This window comes from Gekko japonicus, unplaced genomic scaffold (genome assembly GCF_001447785.1).
Source record: "Gekko japonicus isolate JY-2015 unplaced genomic scaffold, Gekko_japonicus_V1.1 scaffold3318, whole genome shotgun sequence".
NCBI classification, from domain to species: Eukaryota; Metazoa; Chordata; class Lepidosauria; order Squamata; family Gekkonidae; genus Gekko; species Gekko japonicus.
The window spans coordinates 13,778-26,044 of NW_015163708.1; the positions used below are offsets into that span (position 1 = coordinate 13,778).

Below are 12,267 nucleotides of genomic sequence, written 5' to 3' on the forward strand. Positions count from 1 at the left end.
CGGATGTTATCCATTGTTGGCCCGGTTCTGAGTAATGTGATACAGGGACCGGGGTGGGGGGGATTCATACAGAAAATTTTTCTTCCCTTAATGAGCCATCTCTGAAGCAACCTGGCCGTTTCAAACATCGCCACACTTCTCCCCCCCCCCCACACCCGTTTTCACGGCACACTCTTCCTCCAACTTTAAAAAGAATGTTCTAATTTGAATGCTAAGGCACTGTCAGAACCCACAGCTAACAACGATGTACACGCATTCAGGAACGGTTATACTTTTGTTGCAAAGCTATAGATGCAGTAACACAGGCACTGCTAAGAATGGTGGCAACCCATTGAGCATAATAGGATATAGGGCATTCGTATGCACACCCCCCCCATGGCATGGGCCAATTCGCTACCCTCCCGCACGCGGGACCAACTAGGAGACCGTTAGGTGGCGAAAGCTGGGAAGCAGTAGTCTCTCACGGTACCTAGGAGACTTCCAGACAATACAACCTCCTCCTGCACATCTGTAGAGATAAGCATTTCAGCACAGGCAGAACAGCAGAGATAGGAATGCAATAGCAATTAACAAGACACAGAATGAACTCCCCAACCCCCATGGCAGCATAGCTGACAGGCACTTGTACAATATAGGCAACTCCATGGCACCGCTGTAGCACTCAACTTAGATTTAAAAAAAAAAAGTTCGAGAAAGATCATGCCGTGAAAAAGGGCAAGGGGAAAAAGCGCGGCGCTATTGGAAGAGCTGCAGACATTTCAAACAGCACACCGCACCTATACAGAAGCGCGACGAAGAGGTGAAAATGGAGGAAAGCCATTTCCCTCAACAATGGCTCAACCACACTTTGCTAACCGGACACAAGCAGCTTTCTGTGAAGAACAAAATAAAATCCGTTAGCAGCCAGTTACGAAAACGGGACTGTCTGAAATGACACACACACACAAATCCATTACCAACCAGCTACTGAAACGGGAGAAGAAGAGATTGGATTTAAACCCCGCCCTTCTTTCGAGTCTCAGAGTTGCTTACAATCTCATAAGAACATAAGAGAAGCCAATTTTGGATCAGGCCAGTAGCCCATCCAGTCCAACGCTCTGTGTCACACAGTGGCCAAAAATACCAGGTGCCATCAGGAGGTCCACCAATGGGGCCAGGACACTAGAAGCCCTCCCGCTGTTGCCCCCCCCCCAAGCACCAAGAATACAGAGCATCACTTGCCCCAGACCGAGAGTTCCTGTCAATACCTTGTGGCTAACAGCCACTGATGGACCTCTGCTCCATATAAGAACATAAGAGAAGCCAATGTTGAATCAGGCCAATGGCCCATCCAGCCCAACAGTCAGACTCAAACCTTGTCATCATTTTATAGATGGTTTTTAGTCTGGATGTAGAGAACTTGATACAAAGTGGAGTTTGGTGGCTTGCTTGTGCACCCAGATAGTTGAGCATGAAGACGTACGTGGCGTGGGCCTAGAAAAGTGCATGTTTCTGTTTGCATGTGTCAGGATGGGTTTAGAGAGTTGCCTACCTCCAGGGATGAGGTCAATATTGAAAACACCTCCAAGTCCCAACAAATTTCCTGAGTCAGTCCTTCTCAGGGAAGCAATAAGGTCCGATGTTGATGGAGACAAGGCGATCCAGTTAACGGGGCACCGGAAATATCCCGTTTCCACAGTTCTTCTTCAGGAACAGGTACGGCAACCAAACATAATTAATCCATGCTGCATTTAATCATCCAGCTTCCTAATTTGGTCTGATAAAACAGCTCCGTTAGCAGGACCACCTCGTCTCCCTCGACATTGGACTTTATCGCTTCCCTGAGAAGGACCGACTCAGATAGGACATTTGTAGGGACTTTGAGGTGTTTCCAATACTGAACTGACACCAGAGATATCTTGTATAATATCCTTTATTCAGATTGGAATGCTTGATAAAAATTTACAAGTTTTTTTATGAATTCCTTGTTATTATGGTCATGGGTCTTTGGTCTTTTGTTAGTTTCTCCATACCGTCAATCTCCACTTTTTGCTTTGTTACCTCCAGGTGCGACCTGGAGCTCCCTTAGGTTTGCCAGGTGGTCCTGGCGGGGGAATGGGTGGGTTAGGGCTTCCAGATCTAGGCTGGGAAACTCCTGGAGATTTGGGAGTGGAGTCTGGGGAGGACAGGGACCTCTGCAGCCGCCGCCACCTTCTCTGGCAGTGTGGCCACCTTCCCCTCCCCACAACAGACACCCTGTGAGGCAGGTGGGGCTGAGAGAGCTCTTCTCAGGACTGCTCCTGAGAGAACAGCTCTGAGCGAACTTGTGACTGACCCACAGTCCACACCGGCAGCTGCCCGTGGAGGAGTGGGGGAATCCAACCCGGTTCTCCCAGATTAGAGTCCGCCCTCCTTAGTGCTACACCAAACTGGCCCTGAAATACAAAGGCTGTTTGAAAGGGCCCAAAGAGAGCTCTGAGTCTCAAAAAGTTTACACTCCAAAAATCTTGTTGGTCCTGAAGTGGGAATCTAGCTGTTCAGAGCCACAGGGCTCCCCTCTGAACCTATCGTCTCCCGGGGGACTGCTCTCTGTCGTCTGGAGATGAGCTGTGATTCCGGGAGATCTCCAGGCCTCACCTGGAGGTTGGCAACCCTAGCTCCACCCTAGCGTGACTCCTGGCAGAGGAAGTCTTCCTGCTGGCAGCCCCCCAATCCCGCCAGTTCCTTGCACTTTTGTTTACTGCGAGCTGAACAGCTCGTCTCCTCTTGGCACCAGGGGGAAGGAAGGGATACGATTGCCACCTCTCGTCTCCTCGCCGGGCTGCTATTTTGTCCCTCCCCGCCCCAGGCCGACCACCTGCCACTGTCCATTTGCATTCCGGCACCAGAGTCTCAGCGTGGACTTCCGTCCGTTTTTTCCGGCAGATACGCTCTGAGACGGAGGGAAGGGACGTGTCTCTGGCAACGCCGGTGTCAGCATGGACAGGCCGAGACTGTGGCTCACCCTGTTCTGGGCCTTTGCCCTTCCAGGTAAGGATGCCGCTTGGTTCTCTTGGCACCCGCGGGGACTCGCGGGGGGAGAGGAGTCCAGCAGGCGCTTCCCGCTAACGCCAAGGGCAGAGCTGAACAGGCGCCACCTAAGTTCTGACACCGGAATCCCCGTCTGCTCTTCTCTGAGCGTTTAGTGTCAGATTCAAGGGTGGGGGCTGTGGGTACTCTGCATGTGCTCAGAGTACCTTTTTGCTTAAAATCGGAACTGTGGCTGAGCCAGGGGTGTTGCGCTGAGGGGGTGCCAGAACTTCTGCTGCTGCATTGTGGCCCGAAAGAAACAAAGAAGTCAAATTTAGAGGTCGACATCAGAAATCTACTAGGATTCCATCTGTTCTGCCTGCTGGGCAGAGCTCAGTAGCAAACAGGTGACGGGGGCTCAACATGGCTATTGGGGCTACTTCTGTGGCTGAGCTACAGTTCAGATGGTGTGTACTTGCTCTGAGCGTGTATGTGTGTATCTGCAAAAGCACCCCCAAGTTCATTGGAGTGGGTGCCTGGGAACCACATACAACTCCTAGCCAGGGTTGCCAGTTTTGGGTTGCGGAATTCCTGGAGATTTGGGGGGTGGAGTCTGGGGAGGGCACGGTTTGGGGAGGGGAAGGATGTCAGCAGGGTATAATGCCATAAAAACCACCCTTTTTTGTCCATATGAGCACGTGAAGCTGCCTTCCACTAAATCCGAAACTCGGTCCATCAAGGTCAGTATTGTCAGTATTGTCTACTCAGACTGGCAGCAGCTCTCCAGGGTCTCAGGCAGAGGTCTATCTCATCACCTCCTGCCTGACCTTTTTAACTGGAGATGCTGGGGATTGAACCTGGGACCTTCTGCGTGCCAAGCAGAGGCTCTTCCACTGAGCCACGGCCCCTCTTTACAGCTCTCCAGGGTCTCAGGCTGAGGTCTTTCCCATCACCTCCTGCCTGGTCCTTTCAACTGGAGATGCCGGGGATTGAACCTGGGACCTTCTGCATGCCAGGCAGAGGCTCTTCCACTGAGCCACGGCCCCTCTTTACAGCTCTCCAGGGTCTCAGGCTGAGGTCTTTCCCACCACCTCCTGCCTGTTCCTTTTAACTGGAGATGCCGGGGATTGAACCTGGGACCTTCTGCAGGGCAAGCAGAGGCTCTGCCACTCAGCCACGGCCCCTCTTTACAGCTCTCCAGGGTCTCAGGCTGAGGTCTTTCCCATCGTCCTTAGCAACTCAGGAGTGCCCAGGTTCAGTTTGGGGTGGGGAGGGACCTCAGCAGGGTATAATGCCATAGAATCTACTGCACAAAGCAGCCATTGTCTCCAGGAGAACTGATCTGGGTCATCTGGACATCAGTTTTAATAGCTGGAGATCTCCAGGTGCCGCCTGGAGGTTGGCTTATGTTAATTTGGGGCTATGCAGTCACAGCTAAGGTAGAAAAGCACCTCCTCCTGTGCCATGTTTTCTGGGTTCCAAGGGACTGGAAAGTGGTTCCATAGCGAATTACACGGTTGCCAACTCTGGGTTGGGAAATACCTGTAGATTTGAGGGGTAGAGCCTGGGGAGGGCAGGATTTTGGGTGGGGAGGGACCTCAGCAGGGTATAATGCCATAGAATCTACTACCCAAAGCAGCCATTGTCTCCAGGAGAACTGATCTTAGTCATCTGGACATCAGTTTTAATAGCTGAAGCCCTGACTGCTTCGTCACATTGGCTGTCATACAGGGGCCATCTCAGCAGGATATAAGGACACAGAGTCCACCATTTTCTCCAGGGGAACTGATCTCTGTCATCTGGAAAGCAGTTGTAATTCTGAGTGATCTCCAGCCCTCACCTGGAGATTTGCAACCATGGTTTCCCCCAACAGACACTAAGGGGAAATTTATTTTACCTCAGAACATCAACAGCAAACTGTTTAGAATGTTAGAGGCAAAGGCCAGTGAGGCCGCATATGCAAACGACCTCTGTGTTCCGAGGCAAAGGCGAATCAGGCCACATATGCAAATGACCTCTGTGTTCTGACTGGCTGTGGGTGGGAGAGGAACAGCAAATTGTTTAGAGGCAGGACTCGGGCAAAGCAGCCAGTGGATAGGGAGACCCTCTGAATGACAGATCAGAGAGCGAACGGATTTTGGAGCGTGTTGGAATGTTCAGGGGAGTCCATGACCAAAATAGAATTATATATACCGGAGGATTGTAACGTGTGTACCTCAAACTGTTTGGCCTCTGAAGAAGGCCCCCAATAGGGCGGAAATGCGTCAGGCCCCTTGAACTTTTCGACAAGGCTTTCATTGGGCCTTTATTTGTTTTTAACTGCCTTTCTAATAAGTACATGTAGTTTTGTATATTATCAGTTTCAACTCGGTTTTTTGATATTGACCCTTTATTAGACTTCTTTCTTACCCTTGTGGTTCTTGATTCCAGTTTTTGGGTCACATTTCCCCCCCCCCCCGTGTCCTGTCGCCTCCCCACCACAAGGATCTGCCCACTGCTTGTCTGAGAGTAAGCCGCGGCAGCCATTTTGTGGCAGGCCCTGTCTCCCGAGGCAGCCATTTTGTGGCTGCGCCCACCACACATCTCCAGGAATTTCCCAACTGGAAGACGACTATTCCGCCTGTCTTGTACCCTTGTCTCTCTGCCTCTCCAGGCTCCCGAGCTGTAAACATAGAGGAGACCCTCATTAATCATCTCTTCACGGAGAAAAGCTACAACAAGTACCTGAGGCCGGTGGCTTCCAAAGACGAGAGCCTGACCGTTTACCTGGCGCTGACCCTCTCCAATCTCGTGTCCTTGGTGAGTTCTTCTGCATGCCCGAAGGTACCAGTCGGCCACTACGGGGTGGGCATTTAACCGGTCCCAAACGAGGGTTGCCAACTCCCCGGAGGGCAGGCCCATAGCTACAGTGGGGGCATTTCGGGGCCTGGCCCCCTGACTTCCTGCCAATGCCCCCTGACTTCCATGCAGCCCCCAGGCTCCCCCAACTCTCTCGCCCACCTGGAGGACTCCCCATTGCTGCCCCTTCCATGAGCACACCTTTGTTGGTCTTAAAGGTGCCACTGGACTCTAAATTTGTTCCACTTTAAATATTTGTATATATTGTATTGGAGTGTGTTTTGTAATTTGTACCATAATACAAATGCTTGATAATAATTACTTACATTTTAAAAAACTCCAGCTTAGAGGGAACACTGGTCCTAAGGTAACTCCAGCTATATTTGCAGATTTCAAAACGGGTGGGGGGCTAGTGTGCAAAAGAACCTGGGGCTGGCCCTGAAGCCAGGACAGGAGACAGGGTCGAGGTTTCTAGCTGAAAAGCAAGCACAAGTTAGCAGAACAGAGTGCAAGGCAGCAAGCAAGGCAATACTCTGTTTGCTGAGAGAATCAGCTCGCAGAGCAATGGCAAGCAAAGTTACTTCCACTGAGCTCTGCTCGACATGCTCATTTTATCAGCCTAATTAGCTGACTCACCCCCGAAGTGCAGGCGTTGCTTCTCCCCGGCTTGTCATTCTTGCTCCTGAAATGACTCTGCTTCAGTAACTAGTGCTGATCGCTGTTGTGCAATTAAGTGGGTGTTTCTCCGTCTCTCCCAGGCTGTCAAATGCTCCCAATGTCTCCTGCATTCAGCTGGTTCAGGAGATCCTGGTGTTGACTGACACTCTGATATCTGTCCCATTTCCTTTGTCACCTGCCAGAATTAACAACCCTCGTCTCCTGACATTTCTTTGGCTGGCTCAGCCAGCTGCTCAGGCAGGCACTCCACTGGTGCAGCGCCTGATTCTTCCAGTTCCTCATTCTCAGGGGGGGAGGAGGCTGACTGGCTCACAACAACTTGTTTCTGAAATTCTGATTTTAATCAGCCTCCCTTCTATTCTGTTACAGAAAGAGGCGGATGAAACACTCACCACCAGCGTATGGATTGAGCACGTAAGTAGAATTGTTGGCCTCTTAGGCAACTCAGGTAGGCCAAGGCCACAATCCTGGGGCACAAAATCCCAGGTTTCACCTCTTGACTCTTGAGCAAAGAAGCAAAATGGCCTTACCTTTCTTTGGAAATAGAAAAAGCAACACTTCTCGAAATCTGCCTCTGGCACCGGTGCTGTCTCCATATAAGACAGAAAAAAGAAGTTGAGAAACTCCAGCCATTATATTAGCAGTGTGGAGTTTAATTTCAGGCAAGGCACGCCATAAAGCCAGTGTGGAGTAGTAGAAAAGAACAAGAATCCAGTAGTACCTTAAAGAATAACAAAATTTGCAGCAGGGTGTGAGCTTTCATGAGTCACCGCTTACTTCTTCAGGTGCAGCTAGAATGTGAGTCCATCTGTCCTATATATTGGAGAGTGGAGTGATTTCAGATGCCAAATGATAATAGCCGGTGAATGACAATAGCAAGTGTGATTATATTAGGTGTGATATGCAGAGGGGTAGTAGGCATGGAGAAATCAGCATTGGTAATGAGACAGAAAACCTAGGTCTCGATTCAGTCCGGGAGGATGCATTCTCTTGAGCTTCATTATCAGTTGCAATTCAGCAGTCTCTCTAATATCCCTTCGAAATCCCTTTGTAAGAAAAGTGCTACTATTTGGTCAGCAACTGAATGTCCTGGAAGGTGAAAATGTTCCCCCACTAGTTTTTCAAAAACCTGGACTGAAAAACCTGTGACCTAGGTTTCCTGTCTCATTACCAGTGTTGATTTCTCCACGCCTGCTACCCCTCTGCATATCACACCTAATCCAAACATGCCTGCTATTGTCATTCACTGGCTATTGTCATTCGCCTGCTAATGTCATTTGGCCTCTCAAATCACTTCCCTTTCAATATATAGGACAGATGAACTCATGTTCTAGCCGTATCTGAAGAAGTGAGCAGTGACTCACGAAAGCTCATACCCTGCCACAAATTTTGTTAGTCTTTAAGGTGCTACTGGGCTCTTGTTCGTTTCTACCACTACATACAGTCTAACATAGCTACCCATCTTAAGCTATCTCCAGTGCGGGTTAGTGGTTAGAGGGACAAACTCCAGGCGCCAGGTTGCCACGATGCCTAGTGTTTTCAGCAATGATTTTATTGTGAGGTTTTTATAATGATGACAGCCAGGCTTACCCCCCATATTTATTTATATCCTACAGTGCCTTTGTCATAACACAAATAAAATTACGATAAACGGTGAAGGGCTTAGTTGTCCGTTTTTCGGTAGCAGCGGTGATAAAATACTATTAAAATATAAAGCCCGGATGGCTGAAAGAAGAGTCTGGCACCTAAAATATGGGGCTGGCTCCGAGAGCCAAAGAAAAGTCGTCAAGGCCTGGGTTAGAGTACCAGACTGGGAGCTGAGAGACCCAGGTTCGAATGTCGACACTGCCACAAAAACTGAGTGACTTTGGGCCAGTCACTCTCTGTAGCTCAACTTACCCTACCTCGCTGGCAGTCATGAGGATAAAATGGATACAGGAGAGGCATGTTATGCCCCCCCCCCACGAGTTCATTGAAGGAAGGGGAGGATAAAGGTGTACTAGAGACAGAGAGATGGTCAGTGACCGAACATCTGGAGGGCTTCTCTTCGACTATCCGCAGGGATGGACTGACTACAGGCTGCAGTGGAACGAGACAGAATTTGGAGGCATCAGCGTCCTCCGCCTCCCGGCAGACATGTTGTGGCTGCCCGAAATCGTCCTGGAGAACAAGTGAGTATTAGCCAGAGCCGTTTCCTAGGGCTGCCAAGTTCTTCTTTGGCCGGGCCCTGCTCCTGTGTCTTTAACAGTGCTGGATCGGCAGACTGTAGCTTCTTGGTGGAGGCCAGTAATACTCCGCATGAGCAGCAGCCCCCCCCCAGGAACTTCCCCAGTTAAGTCCAGTCTGCTCTGTGTCTAGAAGGAGAAGATTCTCCAGGCTGAACTAGGCCTTGCAAGGAGAAGATTCTCTGGGCCGAACTAGGTCCTATGAAGACAAAATTCTCTGGGCCCAACTAGGCCTCATAAGGAGAAGATTCCCTGGGCTGAACTAAGTCTCTGGGTGGAACTAGGCCCTATAAGGACAAGAGTCTCTGGGCTGAACTACACCCTATAGAGATGAGATTCTCTGGGCTGAACTACACCCTATAGAGATGAGATTCTCTGGGCTGAACTGTGCCCTATAAAGACAGAAGTCCCTGGGCTGAACTAGGACCTGTAAGGACGAGATTCTCTGGGCTGAACTGGGCCCTATAAAAACAAGAGTCTCTGGGCTGAACTAGGACCTATAAGGACAAGATTCTCTGGCCTGAACTAGGCTCTTTCTTGGGCCCCATGGTGTTGTCTCCCTCTGCAGCAATGATGGTGAATTCCAGATCACCTACAGTTGCAACATTCTGCTCTCCAGCAACGGCGGTGTGTACTGGCTCCCACCCGCCATCTTCCGAAGTGCCTGCCCCATCAACGTCAACTTCTTTCCCTTCGACTGGCAGAACTGCACCTTGAAGTTCAGGTGAGGAATTGTCGGCTGTCCCGTCTCCTTACTTCATTTTTTGGGGGGACATAGGGTTTCCAGCAGGGCGTAGGCCACAGGAGGGCGACGTCTACTTTTATTCAGGTGCTTTCACGGGGATTTTCTGCATTCTCATTTCCCTTGCTTGTGCGTTCCTGTTGCTTCAGGGTCCCCCCCCCCGTTCCACATGTGTTCTTCACCCCCTAGTGGTCGATTCGATATCACATCGCTCTATGTCCGGCATATCTCCCTGGAGATTTAAAGTGCAGGTTTTTATGCCGGACATAAAGCCATGTAATATTGAATCAACCACTAGAGGGAGCAAAACACGTGTGGATCCGGGGGGGGGGGAATCAAAGCAACACACAAATGAGAAAATCAGGATACAGGAAAACCCACACAGGGGGGGGGGAACAGTTTCAAAATGCATTAGAAGTGGATCGAATGCGCATTTTCCAGTGTGTGTAAAAGCACACAAATTCGTGTGAGTTGGTGTACAGCCAGCAGAATTTTATTTTATTTTTATGGAGGGTGAGGCAAAAGGATACCCTTGGGGGAAATTAGCTGCCAAAGAAACACTTGCGGCTCAGTGGTAGAGGCCAGATATGCCCGAAGTTCCCAATTCCATCTCTTGCATGTCCAGTTAAAGAAACTCAGATCGCAAGGACCAGGAAGGAACATTCTCTTCCGGATATCCTGGAGAGCCACCGAGATAGATCAAGATAGACAGCTGTGTGAGTCTGTCTGTCGCAGTAGAAAAGAGAGAGGCTGATTTCGCACTAGAGCTGCCCTCGATGTTGCGCCACCGTTTTCCCCAATACTATCGGTCAATTTCACCCCCGAAGCCGCGGCGCTGCATTTGACCCGCGGCTTCGCCCGATTTCCTCCGCAGTTTCGTGAGCCTCAAAAAACAGGATCACGAAACTGCGGGGGAAATCGGGCGAAGCCGCGAGTCAAAATGCAGCCCCGCAGCTTCGGGTGTGAAACTTGTTGTAAAATAGTCAAAAAGTGTTTAATACTTAGACTATTAATGGATCTTGCTCTATTGGAAAGAAGAGATTTCTTTGCTTTTAAAAACCTTTAAATCTAAGGGTAAAAGGTACACGGGATTACTACAAATTAACATAACACTAACAGCTACATTTCTAAGCTGCCTATAGTCAAACCTAGCACACAGGTAATGGAGAATCTCTCCTTCTTCTTGACCCCTAGAAAGGAAGTCACCTGAAACAAATGACCAATCTGTATCACAGTAGAAGCTACTTTTCTCGGGCTAATTCCCCATTGGCTTACTGCCAGGTATCCCTTCCAGGTCAGTCTAACAATAGCAATACTAAGAAAACAAGTTAACCCTATAATGACTGAATCATCAGACCTTGTAAACACATACATTTCCAACAAAACTGACCAATAGTATCGGGGCAAACGGCGGCGCAACATCGAGGCAGCTCTAGTGCAAAATCAGCCCAAGAGTCCAGGAGCACCTGAAAGACTAACGGACTATGTGTCAGGGCGTGACCTTCCGTGAGTCGCTGCTCACTTCTTCAGATAGCTGCCACAAAGGAAGTCCGGGGGGGGGGGGGCTATGCCGAGGCAGGCAATGGCAAACCACTTCTGTTTGTCTCTTGCCTCTGCGTAAGATCCTTGGTCCATCAAGATCCGACTCGTCTACTCAGACTGGCAGCAGCTCCCCGGGGTCTCAGGCAGAGGTCGTCCACATCACCTGCTGCCTGGTCCTTTTAAACTGGGTATGCCGGGGATTGAACCCGGGACCTTCCGAGTGCCAAGCTGATGCTCTACCACTGAGCCACGGCCCCGATACGCGGGGTTCCCAACATGGTGCCTGGGAGGGGCTACGGTACCTGCTAGTACTTCCCCTGGCGCTCTCCCAATCACTCCATCCTCTGCCAAAAGCTGAGAGTGGCCAGCAAGCTGCAGTTCAGCTCAGGCGTCACATCAGTCCATGCTCCACGTGACCCATAGTTTAGATCCCAAACTCAGGCCTGAACTTGAATACACATGAACTTGAACACACATGACTACTGAATCAGACCTTTGGTCCATTGAGGTCAGAATTGTCTACTCAGACTGGCGGCAGCTCTCCAAGGTCACAGGCGGAGGTCTTTCACATCACCTGCCGCCTGGTCCTTTTAGCTGGAGATGCCGGGGATTGAACCTGGGACCTCCTGCATGCCAGGCAGAGGTTCTTCCACTGAGCCACGGCCCCTCTTTAGAGCTCTCCAGGGTCTCAGGCTGAGGTCTTTCCCACCACCTCCTCCCTGGTCCTTTTACCTGGAGGTGGCGAGGACTGAACCTAGGACCTCCTGCATGCCAGGCAGAGGCTCTTCCACTGAGCCACGACCCCTCTTTACAGCTCTCCAGGGTCTCAGACTGAGGTCTTTCCCATCATCTCCTGCCTGGTCCTTTTAACTGGAGATGCCGGGGATTGAACCTGGGACCTCCTGCATGCCAGGCAGAGGCTCTTCCATTGAGCCACAGCCCCTTCCCAGAAGACAGCTGGTTAAAGAAGTTAGTCTTCTTGGAAGGGGTTTTGTGGCAGGCCCTCACGGGACTGTTCCCTCCCTCTCCCCAGCTCGCTGATGTACAACGCTAAGGAGATCTCCATGGAGCTCATGATAAAAGAGGACGAGGAGACTGAGGAAAACTACGTGGTGGAGTGGATCATCATTGACCCCGAGGGGTTCACGGGTACCCCCTTCCTGCAGCGTGGGATTCCTTCCTTCCTTCCTTCCTTCCTTCCTTCCTTCCTTCCTTCCTTCCTTCCTTCCTTCCTTCCTTCCTTCCTTCCTTCCT

At 50.4% G+C, this 12,267-nt stretch overlaps 1 protein-coding gene across 1 annotated transcript in view; it reads left to right on the forward strand.

The window, feature by feature from the left end:
- Window positions 1-2,903: 2,903 nt before the first annotated feature.
- CHRND (cholinergic receptor, nicotinic delta) overlaps window positions 2,904-12,267 on the forward strand; it is a 23,251-nt gene continuing 13,887 nt past the window's right edge. Inside the window, exons 1-6 of the mRNA XM_015407831.1 lie at window positions 2,904-3,009; window positions 5,642-5,787; window positions 6,874-6,918; window positions 8,566-8,675; window positions 9,298-9,453; window positions 12,047-12,162. Coding sequence (XP_015263317.1) covers window positions 2,958-3,009; window positions 5,642-5,787; window positions 6,874-6,918; window positions 8,566-8,675; window positions 9,298-9,453; window positions 12,047-12,162 — 625 coding nt within the window. The 5' untranslated portion in view covers window positions 2,904-2,957. The remainder of the gene's footprint in view (window positions 3,010-5,641; window positions 5,788-6,873; window positions 6,919-8,565; window positions 8,676-9,297; window positions 9,454-12,046; window positions 12,163-12,267) is intronic.